Raw genomic sequence first — 20,309 nt, forward strand, 5'->3', positions numbered from 1 at the left:
GACCTAAATGTAAGGCCAGACACTATAAAACTCTTAGAGGAAAACATAGACAGAACACTCTATGACATACATCACAGCAAGATCCTTTTTGACCCACCTCCTAGAGAAATGGAAATAAAAACAAAAATAAACAAATGGGACCTAATGAAACTTAAAAGCTTTTGCACAGCAAAGGAAACCATAAAAAAGACAGAAAGACAACCCTCAGAATGGGAGAAAATATTTGCAAATGAAGCAACTGACAAAGGATTAATCTCTAAAATTTACAAGCAGTTCATGCAGCTCAATATCAAAAAAACAAACAACCTAATCCAAAAATGGGAAGAAGACCTAAATAGACATTTCTTTCTCCAAAGAAGATATACAGATTGCCAACAAACACATGAGAGGATGCTCAACGTTACTAATCATTAGAGAAATGCAAATCAAAGCTACAATGAGGTATCACCTCACACCAGTCAGAATGGCCATCATCAAAAATCTACAAACAATAATTGCTGGAGAGGATGTGGAGAAAAGGGAACCCTCTTGCACTGTTGGTGGGAATGTAAATTGATACAGCCACTATGGAGAACAGTATGGAGGTTCCTTAAAAAACTAAAAATAGGACTACCATATGACCCAGCAATCCCACTACTGGGCATATAACCCGACAAAACCATAATTCAAAAACAGTCATGCACCACAATGTTCATTGCAGCTCTATTTACAATAGCCAGGACATGGAAGCAACCTAAGTGTCCATCGACAGATGAATGGATACAGAAGATGTGGCACATATATACAATGGAATATTACTCAGCCATAAAAAGGAACGAAATTGAGTCATTTGTAGAGAGGTGGATGGACCTAGAGTCTGTCATACAGAGTGAAGTAAGTCAGAAGGAGAAAAACAAATACCGTATGCTAACACATATATATGGAATCTTAAAAAATAATGGTTCTGAAGAACCTCGGGGCAGGACAGGAATAAAGATGCAGATGTAGATAATGGACTTGAGGACATGGGGAGAGGGAAGGGTAACCTGGGACGAAGTGAGAGAGTGGCATGGACTTATATATACTACCATATGTAAAATAGATAGCTAGTGGGAAGCAGCCGCATAGCACAGGGAGATCAGCTCGGTGCTTTGTGACCACCTAGTGGGGTGGGATAGGGAAGATGGGAGGGAGATGCAAGAGGGAGGAGATATGGGGATATATGTATATGTATAGCTGATTCACTTTGTTATAAAGCAGAAACTAACACACCATTGTAAAGCAATTATACTCCAATAAAGATGTTAAAAAAAATGCTATGAAACATGTCATTTGGCATTAACTAAAATTGCTTTTAAAGGATCATTTATATGAAGAAATCATTTCTATATGAAAAGCAGAGAAATTTAAGAAGTTATCTGCACATAATCCAGTAAACGATTTGGAGTGAGGAGATTATAGTTCCGGTTTTGTTAATTAATTAAAACCTGTCTGGGCTCAATTTTCTCATCTATTAAAAAAGTAATATTTCTGCTTCCTTCATAAGCTTTTGGTAATAATTTAGAAAGAGAGTGTAAGAAAAATTTTAACTCATGAAGAATTATATACAATTTTGAAATAATTAAGAAAACATTTATTGAATACATGAATACACACTGAATATCAATGAAAGTCTCTATCTTCCAGCTAGGGAATGTTTAATCATAGAATATAACTGATATTTGGTGGCAGCACAACAAAGTTATAGTGAATAAGCACATTAAACCTATTAAGTTCTATAACTATATAATTAGATCTCATGGGGTAGCTGCTTTGCGACATTGTTTTTTTATACACAGATGGACAAACATGGTTATCATGGGATTCAGTTACCTTGTTTAAGCTTTGACAACTGGGAAAATCCAACAAAGCTTTCTAGTAATAAATACTACTAAGCATATCACTGACCTATGAGTGGTTATCCAAGAGATATTTAACACTGAATCCATACCATATGGTTATTCACAGACAGTGTGAACCTGAGGCTTTCCTAGCCTCAATTTCCACATCTCTAGGCTTGAATACTAACAGTCCATATCTAAGGGGATTAAATGAATAATGCCCCACAGAAAATATCCAATAAATGGTAACTATTCTATTATATTATTATGAAAATTTACACTTGACTTCTTTCAATTGAACTGGGTACTCGATTAGTAGTTAAAACCCGAAGTAGTGTTTCCTTTTATATATGTTAAGTGAAGTTGTTACCATGGGAATGGTGAATAAGACAGGAAAAGTCTAGATGAAAGTTGGAACTTACCCTGAATTTTCAACTAGAATATTTTCATAAGGTTTCTTCAGAATTTGCCTGTGTGTGCACGTAATCACTTTGGATGATTTCTGCTCTTTCTTTAGATTAACCAATGCATACAAACTCATCCATTCAGACACCTGTTCTTGCTCTGAGCCTTTCCTAAGGCTGTACTACCTCAAATGCCCTTGCTTCTCATATCTGTCCTCCCATGCCTCCTCCACCAAAAATCCTTCCCCAAAGACTTCAGCCTCTTATGACCTTGTCCTTCTGAGCCCCTACATCTTGTAGGGCTTATTTGTTAAAAAAAAAAATTGACACCATCATGTTGCTTAATATGTTGGAAAACATTTTCACTGCTTATGTCTTCTTTCTCTATGTATGAGTATACAGTTCTCACCCATCTCTGTATTCTCCTCAGCACCCAGCCAGTAAACATACAGTAAACATTTGCTGAATGAAACAAAAATGGAACTGGTCCAGTATAAATCCCAGGATTAGAAAGAAATTTAAACATTATGTACGTCAATTCCTTACCTAGTGCTTCCATCTTTCCATATTCTTTTCGAGAGATTATCTCGGTGTGAATAACTCTTGTAATAGAGAACTCACCACCACTCAAAATTTCTATTTTTAAGAAGTCTTAAACATTAGAAGATTGTTTATTTTGTGGGATACTAGAAATTTAGTATTATTGCAGTTATCTTGGTGTTTATTGTAGTCCCCTTTAGATCTACTCATTGCTGATACAATACTGATAATGGTCAATAATGACTCTATTTATACTACAGCATATTTCAAGGAAAACAAATGCTTAGTCTGCATACTTAAGGGTACTAAGCAGTGGGGGTTAAAAATAGGAACTCCAAAAAATGACTTTTCATGTGATTTGGGACAAATTTCTTATATCTGGAACAGGACTCCTTCATAAGATTAACGCTAAAACAGCTAATTAATACTAAAATCAAACACTCTATTTTAGAAATGCTAAAAGCAGTTGAGAGAAGGAAAGTGGGAAAGTTAATATTTCAGCTAGTGATTCGGTTGTATATGGAAACTGAGTATTTGGCTATAAAAATTAATAAACTAAATAATTTGCAGCAACAACATTAATGTATTTGGAGGTGTAAGAAAGTTCAGGGGCAAGCACAGAAACCGGTCCATTCGTCTTTTACATGTAAGTTAGAAGATTCCTTAATCAAAAAAAAAAGAACTCTATTATATAGGAAGCTAGAGATGGCCTTTGAATTGGTTATGGGAGACTTTTCTTAAAATAAATGTCTTAAGGGCTTCCCTGGTGGCACAGTGGTTAAGAATCCGCCTGTCAATGCAGGGGACACGGGTTCGAGCCCTGGTCTGGGAAGATCCCACATGCCGCGGAGCAACTAAGCCCGTGTGCCACAACTACTGAGCCTGTGCTCTAGAGCCCGTGAGCCACAACTACTGAAGCCCGCGTGCCTAGAGCCCGTGCTCCGCAACATGAGAAGCCACTGCAATGAGAAGTCTGCACACCGCAACGAAGAGTAGCCCCCGTTTGCCACAACTAGAGGAAAGCCCGTGCGCAGCAAGGGCCAAAAAATAAATAAATAAATTCATTAAAAAAAAAAAAGTCTTAAGAAGTGCTTCTCAATACATTTGAGATGAAAGTCTATTATGATAAGCATGGTTATTGTTCAGTCTTTTATTTCAGGGTTATATAGCTGCAGGCTTAGGATGACCTAGGAAATAGGGAAGAAAGTCAACAATTTCTTTGCTGTTGAGCAAAAAAAAAAAAAAAAAAGCATTTAGAAAACAGTTATAATTAAATACCAAATTTCTGGTGAAAAATCATGACAATTACTGAAAAGAAAGAAAAAAGAGAAAATAACCCTTGCTAAGTACAACAGTAGACACAAATACAATAGTGAGGAATTCCAGGAATGAAAGAATTAGAAGTGGAGAGAAATAACTTTTAAGATGGACATAAAAACAAGGGGAATTTGCAACAGTAGAAGATTTAGCAATTTAGTACTATTTTGTTAGAAACAATAAAAGCTATCTATATTTAAATGACAGAATGGAGAGAAAGTGTGAATAATCAACAGTAAACAATAAGATTCTTTTTGACTTACAACTGTATTTTCTAAAGTTCTTCTCTGTCACTTGACAACTATTAGAGTTATTCCTGCTGACAAAAGGAGGTGAATCTTACCCAGCAACCTTGGAGCAGTTTGAAATACAATTTGAAAATGAGACAAAACATAAAAGAAAAAAACCAAGAATTAAATTTTAACTGGAACATCATTGTATGTAATGCATACCTAATAATATGAAAAATAAGATGGTGTAAGAAAGAGCAAAATTATTTTTGGTATAAGATTTTTTTCTTGAATAATAGATCAGTGTTGGTTTGGCAAGAAAAAAAAAAAAATGAAACACTCCTGATACTAGTATAACCCAGACTGCTTCTTGGGATCTCTTTTTGTTTCTTCAGTGTGCTTATTTTGAAAATGTATCCCAGATCCCAATTTGGGTTAACTAATAGCTAAAGAGGTCTGGTATTCCAAGAAGAGGTAGCGAATGTACAACTTATTAATCTTTCTATAGCGTCAGAAGGCCAACAAGGCTGGGGTGAGGTACGGGTTAGACCAAAGCAAAGATTTATGGCAGCAGGCACTCCCTGCCATTCTTCTTGTCTGGAAAAAGATGCATTACCTGTTTCTTTTTTTTTTTTCCTCTCTTTTTTTTAATAAGCAGGCCAGCCCTGTCCTCTGGATCCCAACAGGATGAAAGCTCCAGGAATGCAGAAACTACATGTCCTGCCTCTAGCACAGAGCCCAGCACATAGTAGGTACTGAATCAATATTTGTTAACAGAATGAATATACATCACATCTGTCGTGTGGCAGACCAACTGAAATGACATCTCACATGATAACCACTGGAACAAATGACCTCCTTGCCTTGGAAGACCTTTTGCCCAGAGCAATCCAAAAGCTTTTATGGCATGCCTTGGGGTTAGGTTTAAGGTTATTTTGATGTGAACCATTTTTAAAGTCTTTATTGAATTTGTTACAATACTGCTTCTGTTTTATGTTTTTCTGGTTTTTTGGCCACGAGGCATGTGGGATCCTAGCTCCCCGACCAGGGATCGAACCCGCACCCCCTGCATTGGAAGGCGAAGTCTTAACCACTGGACCGCCAGGGAAGTCCCGGGGTTAGGTTTAAAAGTCCCAGATCAGGCAGAAGCGCATTGGCAAGCAGAGTAAGGGGCAGTCAAAGACTGTCCTCAGAGAGCAGCCCCAGGGCCTGCGGGAGTGACAGGAGAACGTGGAGCGGCCCAGATGAGCCTGTGGGTTGTCAGAGACTTGTAGGCCCCAGACATCATGTCAGTAGTTGAGTGTTTACAGTCCTCTTTAATTAAAAGGTTATTTGACAACTTGAGATGGGAAGCAAAAAGATATCCTCTAGAGTGTATTTCAAGGGCCCTGAGGAGTGCTAAATAAAGTCAAAGGAAATGTGATAACAACCCAGAAAGGAACCTGGGTCCTTTTTACAACTGCTCCCTGACACAGGGTCACACTGGTAACCTTCACTACGGATATGCTAATGGAGATACGGGCTTTATTCATCCATCCCATTTACTATACCACATGTTCTATGCCTTGCAGCTGGAGTAAGACTGGCTCTGACCTCTGTAGGCTTGAATGATACAAGTTGTTTTCCCTTTAATCCTAAGGATACACTGTTCTGAAGGAGGAGATTTTTCAACAGAAAAGTGTTTGAAGGTGAGCAGAAAGGTTGGTTGGAAATTACTAATTGATAAATTATTATAAGAACAAAAAACAAAAGCATAAGGGAAGCCAAGAGGAAATTATCCAAACAAAAATGATGGTAACATAAAGAAGAGATAAGCAAGAAACCTAAGATAGGGAGACAAATTAAAGATTTTATACTTTTCGCTGCATCTTTCTTTTTATTCCCCACTAATAAGAATCTGGTTTAGATAGCTTAGGTGTGGAAGTCAACTAGGCATGTAGAGACTAATACAGGTCAAACTTCTAAATAATGATTCCCACAAACAGAAAGCCACACTTGGAGGAGGAGGGCTGATTCTTCTTCAGAAAAAGAGATGATTCTATAATTATAAAAACTGCCAATTAGTGACTATCCACTATGCCACCAGGCACAACACAGATGTTTTATATTCATTTTCACTACCTTTTATGGTGTGTATTATCATGTGCTTAACAGATGACAAAACTAAGAGATTAAGTAACTTGCTCAAGGTCACAAAGAAGAGGCAAATTCTAACCTACTTCTCTGACTCAGTTTGAGTTTTTTTCCCACGATACGACCTATAACATTTATTTGTTTAGTGATAGAAGAGTGACAATTTTAGATTTCTCTTCAGGGAGCAATTTCCCAAGACTGTATTTTCCATTTAGCTGTGCCTGAATTATTGATTTGTTTATAATTGTTATCCTTTACCATAAAGATCTATGTTCAATCTGGGGAATAAGAAGCCTATTAGAATGATAGTTTTCTTCATGACAACTGTATCATATATCAATTAAAATGAACATAACTTCCTAACAGCCTGGGCAGGTGTTGCTAAGTAGTATAATACTACACTCAACAACTGTGAGAATCTTGAGAAAAATTACAAATGATAAGCCAGGAGAGCTGCTGTTTCTGAATCAATGCATCCTGCAAAAAAACTTCAAAAATCTCAGAATACTGTACTGAAAACAAGTACGAACACAGCACCAAAGAAAAAGGAGGTGAGGAGGAGACTAGCTAGAATATGAGCAAAGCAATAGGAAGCAGAATTAGGGAGTAGTCTCTTAAAGGATGAAATTACCCTGGTAACAGGTGTACATCAAATTTTACAATTTCTAAGTAGCCTCAAAAATCAAAAAGTCCCACAGAATATGTCTTTAATTATCCAGTTAAAGAAGGAAGAAAGCATCTGCTTTTCCTTCTTAAAATTTATAATTAACACAGGGCAAGGGATCACAGCCTCCCCTAGTAGAGCAATGACCTCCAATAACATGCTGTTTCTCTGGTTACAATGAAGAATCTTTCTTGCTGTCTTTTTGACAAAAATTGTTCACGTGTTATTGGCATGGTGCCAGAGTAAAAAAAGATGCGCTGAGCTGAGTGTTTAGTAATTTCTTTTAATTTTAAAATCAAGTAGCAATTATAGTAAAATCTCATAAACTACTGACCTTTCCCCCTCATCCTCAACTGTGCCCAAACATTTTGAAAAACAGAACCAACAGATGCACAGAGACTTTCGCCACAAATCCTTAGAACACTGAAAACCGCAAGGAAGAAGGAAGAGAGACTAGGTGGGGCAGAGCGCTTGAAAGCTGGAGAGACTGAGGTATGAAAAAAACCGTGATAGATTTCTTGTCTGGGTGGAGGGAGGAAGTCCTCAAAATTTTCACTTCTACTTCCTCTCAACTAGACTAGATCAGTGATTCTCAACTTTGGCTGACATTGACATCACTTAGGCAGGTTTTATTGCCTGGGCCCCACCTCCTAGAAATTCTGATTTAATTAGTCTTGTGTAAGGTTCAGGCATCAGAATGCTTTAGAAACTCCCCAGGTGATCCTAATGTGCAGAGAGGGTTGAGAACCGCTGACCTAAATAATTCAGAGATAGGAATAAATGCAAACCACATGGGCAAAGTTCTAACAGTTTTCACCTCACCAGGAGAAAAAAAATCCTGAGATCTCAAAATATCAGAACCTGAGAATATCACTAAACAATAGCAATAAACAATAGCAATAAACCTTCCTTCCTTCCAAGGAAAGGAAAGTGAGGTAGAAGAATTTTGTGTGAATCTTTTGTCTGTCCCACTCCTGTAGGAAAGCAATTTTTCTCAGCAGTATACATTGTGCTAATCATTAGACTAGGTACCAGGTACACATAGGAGCATGAAGTCAATTCACAAATGAGGAAACAGCCTCAGAGACGTGAAGGAACTTCCCTAAGGCCAAAGAACAAGGAACGAAGACAGAACTTGATCCCAGATCTGTCCCAAGTCCAAAGCTTTTTCTCTTTTCCGTATCTTCTGGAACATTTCTTTGCACTTGGCTAACTTAACTGGTACTGGGACAGAGTGTAACTTTAGCAACATTTTCCACTGCAGGACCTTGAAGAGTTCATTCTAAGGAACTTAATCCATAGCTCTCCTGGCAATTAGCAATCTGACATTGACAGCAAACAGGTAAAAGGGAGAAATATAAAGTAAGGTTGGAGGGGCAGGTAGGAGACTAATGGTAAAGGATCTTGAATGCCACGTAAAGAGTTTGCAACGAATGAATGTACTAGTTAATTAACAAATCTACAGGTATTGAGGATATGCCCTGTGTTGGGCAGAGAGAACACTCTAAGGCCTAGACAATAGGGAGATATTGGAGGTTTTAGAGTTACTGTATCTAAGTGGCAATCTAATATGCCAAACCAGAAAACAAACTACAAGGAAAAAGAAAACATATCAAAACACTCCTTTCTCATGGTATAATTAGGAAAAAGACAACAACCCAGAAACATTATGGATAAATCCATGTAAGACATTTATCATTCTCAAAAAATAAACTTTGAAAAGAAATTAGGGTTATTTTCAAGCCAAATCCTTTATGTTATTTTTTATTTTTTGTTACAGCTTTCATAGAATTTTTCCAAAGGATGAATTTAGTAGCTGATAAAATACAACTCTCCCACCCAGGGCAGATGGTCAGTATGACATCTTAGGATTGGAGTCAGTTATTAGCATATGTTGGAGTTAACAATAAAAAACTTAATGGATTATTAGTTCCCTTCAAGGCAGAAAGCATATTCTCCAGTTTAAAGGAACAAATTTAAAAATCAGAAAAGAAAAATGGAAACCATTTTAGTCTCCCACAAAGCCAAATAATTAGTTAAAACTCTGTATTTAGGTTACATATGCAAATTAATAGGAAAAAATATATAAAGCTGAATGAAAAAGGAAAGGCTAGGTTACTTTTCTTTATTACTCCAATAGGATGATTTCATACTTTTCATATTTTTATAAAACAACTTGCTTTTCTCCACTTTAAAGGGATATTTAAAATTAAGATAATTTAAACTCTTACAAACAAATGTATACCCTTTACTTCCTGTATATCTTAACTTCCTATTAGAAGTTTCCAGCGTTTTAAAGAATTTAAGGCATTAAGAAGGTTGGCATTTGGAATGGCACAAGAATGCATTTTACATGACATTAAATTAAGCAAATCAACTCAATGTAATAATTTCTTTAGTTATATTTATTATATCAAATATTTAATTATCCTAGTATTTATTTTCATCGTACAGCAATTTTAGCCATACTTTTTAATCCTATGTGAGTGTGTATGTGCATGTGCACATATGTGTGTATAATTTACATGTGGTGATAAACTGATATACATGTTCATTTTTACTCTGGTTCCATTTTCATGATTTCTTGATTCAGGGGTGTATGATCAGAGAGTACAAGTAAAGATAAATCTCATAGTCTCTACGAGTTAGTAGCTTTTGATTTCTTTTAAAAAAGCTTTCAAAGATCTTGTACCTTTTTATTCTTGAAAATGATTAGGACAATGGCTCATTACATACCATAATCTGTGATTTTACAGGACACCAAATACAGCTCTTTCAGGTTTTGTCCTTCCTTTGCAATGACCTCCACACACCTAAAACACACACAAAAAATGGTGAGTTACACTAATGCGTTTCAAGTTAAATTAGCAAGAGTTTGGCCAGGACTATAACAGGAGGAGGTCCGCGTTTGAGGAATGCCACAGCTCTCTCCTTTCAACAAACCTCTTTCAAGGTGTTTCAGGAAAAGGTATTATATTCCCTGCTTTAAACTCAAGTGCTCTAATACCTAAATGACTTTAACTAAATACATTTATGACTAGCACATCTTTTAAAACCAAAGTGATGAAAGAGAGAGATTCCTGTAAGAGTAGTGTTACATTTGGTAATAAAGGATTAGTAAACATGTGCTATATAATGAACGTATGTTATTTACATAAAAAATAATGTAATGAAAGTGTAGAATATAGACAGATGGTCATTATAAAAGAACGGTAATATTGCTCATGGTTTAATTATTAATGAGGGACTTTGATAACACTGAAGTACACATCTTGTGAAATTTTATTCAAAATAAAAATGGTTTAAAAATCTGTAACACTGATTAAAGATGAAAGAAAAATCGTACACATAAGAACTTTAAAATCTTTTACTTTAAAATGTTTTATTCTTAACATTTTAAATGAATTGTTGCATCCATATAGGCCATTTTCATAATATAGATATGTAAGATTTAAAGTCTTTTCTGGTTTCATTTCAGTTAAAAGGTTTTTGAATGGTGTACTCTGCTCTAATGGACGTAGTGGAACATGTAGTACAGAATTGAATGAACTTTGAAAACAATGATTAACAGCGTGGCTCAGTTCCCTGAATTATCAGAAAAACCTGTACAGTCAAACTGACACATTGGCATATGCATCCTTCAATGCAGCCCCTGTTTTAATCTTTATAAATAACAGTTAAGTAAAAGGGTAAAAGCAAAAAGAGTCATTAACCTTTTCTAGAAAGTAAGGATCAAGTAATTTGATACCTATGTGTGTAATCCATCAAAAAATTACTGAGTATCCATCTCTGTCTTTCAGATATTTTATCTGCTGTCTGGCTTATTTGTAGGTATCTTCATAAAATGTCAGGAAATTTTATACAATTTTACTTCACATAATTTATTACTGAAGGTTAAATTAGTTATAGAGAAGACATATTTTTCTTTTAAAAATATTTTTATAGAATATTGTTTTAATGGAATGATAAACATTTCTAAGTTCCTCAGAATAACTGAATAAACATTTTTTTGGCTATTTAAAAAAAAAAGATATATGATAAAAATGGGTAAGCTCTTCCATTGTTACAACAGAAAACTTAAGACAGTAACAATGTAATTATGATTCATACAGCTTATTATGAAGGGAAATTTTTAAACCTAATTCCGTGTCATTTCGCTTTACTGTAATATTTGAATAAAGTCATAAAAAAGGGAAAATAAAACATTACAGGCAACAACCATGTTTTACATATGACTTTAAAAACTAATTTTTACATACTAAGGATAAAAGTAAAGGCCCTAGATGATTATAATATTATAAATAGTTAATAAAAAGTCTACTTTCTACCGTATCAAATATACATAGCTCACTTTCCTCCTCCATTACCTACCAAAAAAGTTAGCAGATCCAACATTTTGTATGACCACCACAAAATGAAATAAGTTAGTGCAGAAATAATGTTCATATCATTTATTTTGTTCTCATGGTCTTTTCAAATAGTTCAAAACATCTGATTATGGAAAAACTCTAAGCAAATACAATATTCTATTTGTGTTCCTGCCACTTGATTCTATATTAGGTATGCTACAAGCACACGTGAACATTAAAGACACACAAAGCAGACTACAGACAGCAAATAACACAAATTGATTTCAGTGTACAAGCCAGATCAAATGCTATTTCATAGGCAACAAAAACCGGTATTCACACAAAATCAGATAATCAATCACTGGATAAAAACTGTCCTAAAACTGATGAAAGGCTATGAGCATCAGGTTTCCTCCCTACATGACAGAGAAAAGCTATGAATAGATATTACACATATATTTAGCTTACTCAAGAGGCAATAGCCAAGAGAAAACACGTGATTAAGAAATAAAAACAGTATAGTACATATCTTTTAGAGGAAAAAAAAGAGAAACATAAGAGAAAAACACTTTGCTTTTACAAAGGATCACCTAGGATTTTTGTTCTTTTTTAAAATTTTTTAAAAATTAATTAATTAATTATTTTAAAAATAAGGAATGCTTCATGAATTTGTGTGTCATCCTTGCGCAGGGACCATGCTAATCTTCTCTGTATTGTTCCAATTTTAGTGTATGTGCTGCCGAAGCTAGCACTTGCTCTGCTTTTAAAAGTTCAGTCACATAAGGTTTTCCAAATACTTTTAATTACCCTGTAATCACAGCCAGTGTGCTAAAAGTTATGCACAACATAAAACTATTCCGCAAATAGGAATTCATGGAGGAAAAAGAAGTATTCCTTGGAAGATTTTTAACAAAAATTATTATTTTTTTAATTTAAATATCACATATTTCATGGATGTGATATTTGAGAAGTCCCAAGTTCTGTGAACCTGGTCTGAAACTCAATATCATATTAACACACAAAATTGAGTGGTTCAAATAAATAGGTAAAATAGTTATTTTTTTGAGAGTTGAAAATGGAAGTGGTTTATATTATCCTGTTACTGCAAATTGGTGAAAATGGAACCCCACATCAGGTCCCTGGCTAGTGTCTGAAGTCCTGTGATTAGTCTAGGCCTAGTTTCCCAGGCAGCTTGTAGTGACAGCAAGTCATGATGAGAGACCACGCTGGTGACTGTCCTTTCCTTCTAAAACTTTTAGAGTCTATTCTAGAGTATATTTACAGGAGGTACCCTAACACAAGTCTGTCGACCACATTTACTCTAAATAATTCTACTCTGTTTTAAGAGTCTTGGCTTTAGTCGTGACCTTTATTTAGTGTATTAACATCAGAGAATTTCCCAGTTCACTGCATAGACTGTATGCAGGCAACAAACAAGGCTTAGTAATTTACACCTTTTGACTACAGGTATTCATGGAAATTTTTAAGGGGTATTAAAAATGATACCAAAAAAAGGGAGGAATGTTTGCAAAGTCATAGTCTGTGAGAAGGAGAGTGAAAGAACCAAAGACCACATTTAAAACCTTTGCTTCTCCATCCCCTCTCCTATTCACAGATATCAAATAGGAGAATATTCATTAATCTCAGTGATTAATTATAGTTTTGTCCCTAGGGGTAAGCCATGAATTCCTAAACTCAGAATCCAGAATTCAAAATTTTCCCATTATCCCCCTACCCGTCCCCACCATCCCTAAGGATAAACCTCAGAATACCATATGACCAACATTTTCTATGGGTCAGTGCATTCAAAGATTTCCTATTTCATGCATGACAACCTAAGGAATTACAAAACTTGGGAAAAGAACAATATCCTTAGGGAAAGTAATAATCTATAAGATTATTAAGAACAAATTCATAATATAGGAATATGGCATAGTGGAAAAATGCAGAAGAATATCAAATATTGTTAAAGTAGCCCATGAACATCAAACACAAACCTACTAAACCACCTTTCCGAGTTCTGAGAAACAAGAGGAGACATGTTTTAACAAAAGTGCATAAAGAATCAGAAGACATACATTCTATTCTCACCTGCATGAAACCACAAAACAACCCCTATCTTCTTCGAAGTCCCACATCATCATTCTTTATAAAAATGTGGGCCTATATGAAAAATTTCTCCAAATCAAATGTCCTAGGTTCATTTAAATATATTTTAGTTCATTCTGAATTGCCTCCCCTCAGATTATTTTCTTGCTTTTATGTTTTGGCAGGGTTCTGAAGAGAATTAAAAAATTGCAACCATTGTAAATTCCTGAGTAACAGCTGTTGAGTTCATATATATATAAACTCTGTTAGAACAGTGAAAAGGGCCAGAAAACCTGCTCCAAAGTATCCAAAGCATCCAGAATTATTTTTTATAATAATGTGATTTTATGCTCACTTGCTTTTGATAATGTTCTAAAATGCACCTAAAACATTTGATGAAATATGAAAAACAGCAAAAAGGTACTTTTGTGAGCAATATAGGGTTTTTTTTTTTTTTAAAGAAGAGAAGGCATTACTTAGTTTCAGTGGAGGGAAAAATCTGTCTCCCTAGCAATAGATTCCTAGTAACCTGATTTATGTGAAGGGTAAAGGTTAATGAATTAAGCTGTGTAAGCTTCAAAACTATCAAAGGGATTCAAAAGAGCCTTGAATTATAGAAAACAATGGCCATTCTACATACATACCAAATTTTTATGTTTTTTGTCTCCTACTCAAAAGCTGGAACATGGCATTAGTGACAATTGAAAAGAACTAATGAGGAAATATGACTACATTGCTTGCAAAGAGGAGTGTCCTAGGAGACCTTGTTACTGTTTGTGATGTGTTTCAAATCCAAATGAAGCTAACTGGAGCTGCCAGACACTGGTTTGCAAATCTCACTTTAAAGGACAGGCTCAATCACCTTAGAGGTGTGAAAAGAAATGTCCCCATTAGAGATGCATTAGTATGTGGCTTGGTGAATTTCTAAATAAAATTTAGGATGTTCTTTCCTAAGTCACTTTTGTATTTGGATAATAGATATATCTTCAAGCAGAAGAAAAAATGCAACAAGACAAAAACAACCCTACAGATTTAAAACAAAAAGTATGAACAGTGCTATAAAGTAATTGGCAAATAAGTGCAACGGGGAGCTAAGTATGTTTAAGGTCGAATAAACACGTAGATCAAACGTTAAAACTCCTGAAATACAAACACATCATAAAAGTGATCTATTTGGGGGTTTCAGAAATAGAACTTCATTTTCATCATTTCCTGAAACTAGACAAGCCAACAAACCACCCTGTGTTATATAGATTGTAAGTGGGTAAAAGCAGAAGAGGCTGCAACACACACACACACACACACACACACACACACACGAAAAGGAATAAAAAGGATTTACAAGATCTAAAGAGAGAAACAAGGGAGCAAACTTGGTTCAATTCTGTGCTACAAAAGCTCATCCTGACTAACTCATATACGGGTCATTTAAATGATAGCAGAGGTCACCAAAACACAATTTGGCATCTTACACAAAGAATAATGATATTTGATTGATTTTTCTAAAGCCCCAAATCGAGTTTTACTAAAGTATAGTCCAATCCCAGTGCAGCAAATGAATGGACATGATTTATAGGTATACCCTGCTTTCAGAATGTGCACTATATAACAGATTTCTATGTTAAAAAAGGGTAAATTTACAGTTAAACATTTACAAGATGAATCAATTCAAGAATTTACTAACAGTACCTTTCCCGTTATATGTGAATATAATTTCATTTATAAACATTCCATTCATAGGTACTTTTTCTAGTAACACGACACCTTAACCTTACACAGCATGCAGTGGTTATTTTTATCTTTAACTTAAAGAAATGTACATAATGACAAATGAAAGCCTATTTTGAGAAAGTGATACATGGCATCAAATTGATACGTTGAGCGCCCTTTGTATTTCATGGTACACTTTCTTGTAAACGTTCTTCTATTCCATCCCTTTAACAGCACAGTATCAAATGTATGCTTAAGTCAATTTTTCATGCAAACATCTAAAGATAATCTCATAAAAGAGATGCTCACTGCAAGAGAGATTTTTTTAAAAGGATGACTTGCAATTAAAGTGCTAAAGCGTTCACTCGAAACACAATATATCTCAGGGGCAAAGACTAGGAGTGACATGCAAAATGTCACCAGCTCCACCAGTTACAAGTCTCTTGGGATATTCATTAAGTTCTCACTTACCAAATGTTATTCTCTGGAAAGCCAATATCTGATTAGTGAATCCAAGATTAATTTAGGTAGTTGCTACTTAAACAGTTGATGCCCATTTTGGCACACAGAGATAGTGAAAGATTACACAATGAGAAGAGTGGTTTGTTTGTTTGTTTGTAATAAGATGTACCACAATAAGTGGCCTGAGATGTTATTGAAATGTAAATTCTATGGGTTTACATCTCTGCCAACAGGGGTGTTACACCTTTGGAAGAGGTAGAGCAGATGTTGTCACCTGCTGATTCTGTCTGGACCACCCTTTCCCTCACAGTCTCTAGCATTAAGTAGGTTTCCTAACTGGAGAGTAAGTAGGAGTTAGCACTGAAAAAGGAGTAATACAACAGCAAAATAATATTTTCTAACAATATTTAGGAGTGACCATCACAAACCAGCTCTTACGGGAATATTTTGTTCCTTCACTTATATAGAAAAACATGTTTAATGTAATTTGAATGTTTCTTAGAGAACTTTAAAAATGTTTTTCAAATAGAATAAAGCCTGCAGTATTTTTTTAAATGCACATTTTCCTTAAGCTACTAAGAAACAAAATGGTTAAACGTTTTTCCAAAGCAAGGGGGCAGGGGAGAGGAAACCAAACTAACACATTTGGATAAACTTGGTTCTGGCTTTAATATTTCAGATACATTTATCCAAAAGTCTTGTTTTTAATTTTAGCCGTTGTTCCATCCTTTTACCGCAGCTACACTAAACCATTATATAATAACTTGAGCTAACTTTTTCTAAGCGTGCCTCCAAATATGCAAGCAGCAGAAAAAAGATTCTAAGCTATTTCTGATTTATTTCAACAAGGTTTTATTAAGTGTAAATTATGTGTCAGAAATGTTAAAAGATCTAATCAGAAAGCCACATTATTATAAAATGATGGACATAATACTTATAACCTTGATAGATCAACTACTATTTATTTTTGCTGCTATGGCTGATGTTAATGTTCATACCCAGCAGCAGAAAAAGCATATCACTATCTCTATATCTACTGAAAATCAACTGAAAAGAGTCATGTTTCAGGACTGAAGGAAATGCTAGAAAGAAAGGGAAGGGGAAAATTTAAAGGTAAGACTTCCTAATTCAGCAGTTTAGTCATTCTTCAATGGAAAAAAAAAAATGTAGTTATTTTGAAATAGGAAAAGTTAAGAAATCTCCTCCATCCTTAAAGGTTTTTGGGGTTCCATTAATTTATAGCCAATATATCTGGGGGAATCCAGGCATTGCACAATGTTGATACAGTTAAGACTGGTGCTATCTTTATGGTATTCTGGCATATTTTAAGATAGAGGGTGGAAGAGAAGATTTTATTATCCTACATGTAACAAAAATTTACTGTGTGGAAGCAAAAGCCCAGGCCCTGAAAAAAAAAAAAAACAAAACAGGAATATAAAAACGTATAAAACTATGGTCCAGTTCAGTGAATTGTGATTCATCAGAGGCCATTCCTTTTCTGAAAAAAGAGTCAGGCAAAATTCTGGCAAGTTCCAACTCCTACCCCGTCCTACAATAATAAATAAGAACTTTAATGGTAAAGCTAGAAATATTTCAGACTTGTTAGGCTTCCAAACAGCTAACATGAAATTTAGATGGAATATTAAACATACAATTGATGGTAATCTCCCTGCCCATCTCCACCCCCATTACACTTACTGCTTTAAGTATTGATGAGAAAGTCTCAATTCAACAGACATCATATATTTTAAGCTCACCTTTAATTTAAAATGGATAAGACAAAATTATTTTAGTGGACTATAAAAGTATACTGAAGATGAGATTTCAGGCATTATTCAGGAAAGAGTTAAGTACTTCCTTACCAGAAGACGCCACAAATCGGCTTTGTAGTAACTAATTGCCTCTTTAACCTCTGTACTGGGGGAGCTGGCCTGTGCTTCAATACCAGTTTTGTGATAGAGCCAAAGACTGATGTTCAACAGAGACCTCCCATGACCTGTGTAGCCAAGGAGTTAACTCAGACAAGATGCTGACAAAAGGTTTCCTTCTCACTTGGGAAGGCACAGAATCTCTTTTTGGATAAGCCAAATTCTCAGAAGACTATAAAACACAGCAGTAAAGACAATTTATAAAAGTCAAAAGAATGGTTTCACTTTAGCTAACAGTGATTCCCAACATCCCAATGTACCACTCAAAATTTTGTTTGAGAATGGTTTTAGCAATATGAAAAAACTATATTTGTAAAATGCAATGAAGAGGGCACCTAATTTGATATCTTTGAAAGCTTATAATTAGATAGCTGTAGTAGGACACAAAGAAAGCAGGTCAACATTCTCCATTCCAAATGTTTCCCACATGCTTCAAGCATTCATATTCAGGAAGCCTGCACTTTGTCACTAATTTTTAAGCTTAGCACATTTCTGGCCCAATCAAAAGCCAATAAAAGAATTCTTACAGGTGATTTTAAGTACAATTATAAAAAACTAATTAATCCTGTAATTGGGAGAAGAAAATGGTGAAGGCTTCTTATTAGTTTCTGAAAAAGAAGGTATGAGGAAGGAGTTCTAGGTTAGGGAGCGGGAAAAGTATAGGCAGTAGGAATAAAGTTACCCGCATATCCATTCAGAAAGACCAAAGGAGAAAGATCACATGGCACTGATGAAGACAAGGACACTACATAAATTTGACCTTACTGATGCTTAGCTAGATTGAACTCTGAACCCTTTGAGGCTTAAGGGTCATCACTGCTGAATTCATAAAACCTACTTCCAAAGCTCTGGGACTCCCATTACTTTATTCCTATTTTCTTCCATATCATTACATATTAATGTCATGTCAGGGGTGAAATAACCTTTGCTCTAACATTTACAGGAAAGAGAGGCAGCGGGTCACATTTAGTTGTGTTGGTACATTATGTTTACACGGAGAGATAACTTTCTTACTTAGTAAAAAGAAATAACATTTACACTTCTTTAAAAATAAAAAAGAAAGAAACAATTCATATATTTCTACAAACTACAATAAGGGACATTAACCAAGAATCCTCTTATGAAAAGTATGCAGTTTACATTTTTAATCCCAAAGGAAGAATGACAACTGATTTCAGTTAATTTTTATTTATCTGAAGGATAGAGAAACAAAGGCCTCCCCATTTCCTTCTTAAATAATATTCAAGTAAATGCAATAGAATGAGATTTTAAAATTCCAGAGAAAGGCTATTGGACCTTACTTAGCTTCACCTGGCCAGTTCAATGATGCTTGACACTATGAAGTCCATTTGCCTGCAAAATATGCTTCTAGAGGATTCTTTCTTAACACTTTAATTTATCCATCAATGACAAGAACTGATTATCAGCAATTTAATTTATATTCAAAGTGCTATGTAGTATAGATGTGCACATGTATATAAATACACTTATAAATACAATTCTTAACAAATACACTTTTCCCTTCCCAATCAACAAATATCTAATTGTTGTAAATCAACAAATTATCTCAATCAAAAAATATCTAATTGTTGTAAATGCACATAGTAAAGGAATTTTAGCAGCCTAGCCCCTGAAATGCCGTGATCACTAAAATTCAGGTTGCTTTGCTTGAATTAGTCCTCAGTCTATTCCCTACAAAGGGAAAACACATCTCTTTGTTCTTGGAGAAAGTGGTGGAAAGCTAATGAAACCAGTGCTAAGACTGATAGAAACCATAGGGGGGAAGCATTACCCATTTTCTCCTTGCAGAAAGTTGCAAAAGTAAGACAGTAAGTAAGCATGGAGAAAGAAGACAGCATATTTCACTATTTGTTTCAGACAGCAGGTACCTTGCAGGCAAGATCATGTCTGACAGCCAGCAGGAACAAGCAACACTCCCAACCCCAGTCCTCAGTTTTATGTTATTTTTAAAACGTAAATCAAAATGAACAGCACACCTCTGGCATGTTTCTAAATGCTCCGCTGTTGATTAGTTGTTGATTATTATAGTTACTTGTCTGTCTGCATAATTGACAAACCAGGTAGCAAAATGGAGTAACAGTATTAATATTTCCGCTCTACACACAAAACACTTCTCTCACGTACCCAAGTAAATACAGAAATACATTCTGATATTCCGAGGAAGAAGACTGAGAGGTGAGGAGAGGGGCAATTGATTGTTTTCTAAGGTTGTTAGTGGAATAAAGAGGCAAGAGCAATGCCAGACGTTTGAAAGGGATGTCAGGTAAATGTGTTTGGAGTCAATTGATCAGTTGTGTGTTCCTATGGTTGGTTACTGGGGGATACCATGAGTGTTTCCCTGGTAATGACAGAATTTTATTAAAAAATTAAGTTAGAGAACAAATTCCTTTTTGTGATCCATTATTGAAAGGTAAGTGCATTCTCATCAAGACACAGAACACTCTTCGGCCACTGGGCAAAATCTGGGGCTTTGGGAAAATTAATGGCAATCCAATGCCACATCATACTTTGAAAAAGGTGAAAGAAAATATAAAGCATAATAGTATAAGCAAGTCAGTGAACATGATATATACTCAGGGACACATTAGTTGAAATAGTGGCTGT

General features: G+C 35.2%; 1 protein-coding gene and 1 non-coding gene across 3 annotated transcripts in view; both read right to left on the reverse strand.

The window, feature by feature from the left end:
* The window catches only part of FBXL17 (F-box and leucine rich repeat protein 17), a 471,945-nt gene that overhangs the window by 151,926 nt on the left and 299,710 nt on the right, over positions 1–20,309 (reverse strand). For both annotated transcript variants that reach the window (XM_068535700.1, XM_068535699.1), the window contains one exon: positions 9,884–9,960. In XM_068535700.1, coding sequence (XP_068391801.1) covers positions 9,884–9,960 — 77 coding nt within the window. The remainder of the gene's footprint in view (positions 1–9,883; positions 9,961–20,309) is intronic.
* LOC137760397 (U6 spliceosomal RNA) lies at positions 12,142–12,248 on the reverse strand. Its single transcript, XR_011073342.1, has one exon. It is a non-coding gene; the product is annotated as a U6 spliceosomal RNA (small nuclear RNA).

Source organism: Eschrichtius robustus, chromosome 2 (assembly GCF_028021215.1).
Source record: "Eschrichtius robustus isolate mEscRob2 chromosome 2, mEscRob2.pri, whole genome shotgun sequence".
Taxonomy (NCBI): Eukaryota; Metazoa; Chordata; class Mammalia; order Artiodactyla; family Eschrichtiidae; genus Eschrichtius; species Eschrichtius robustus.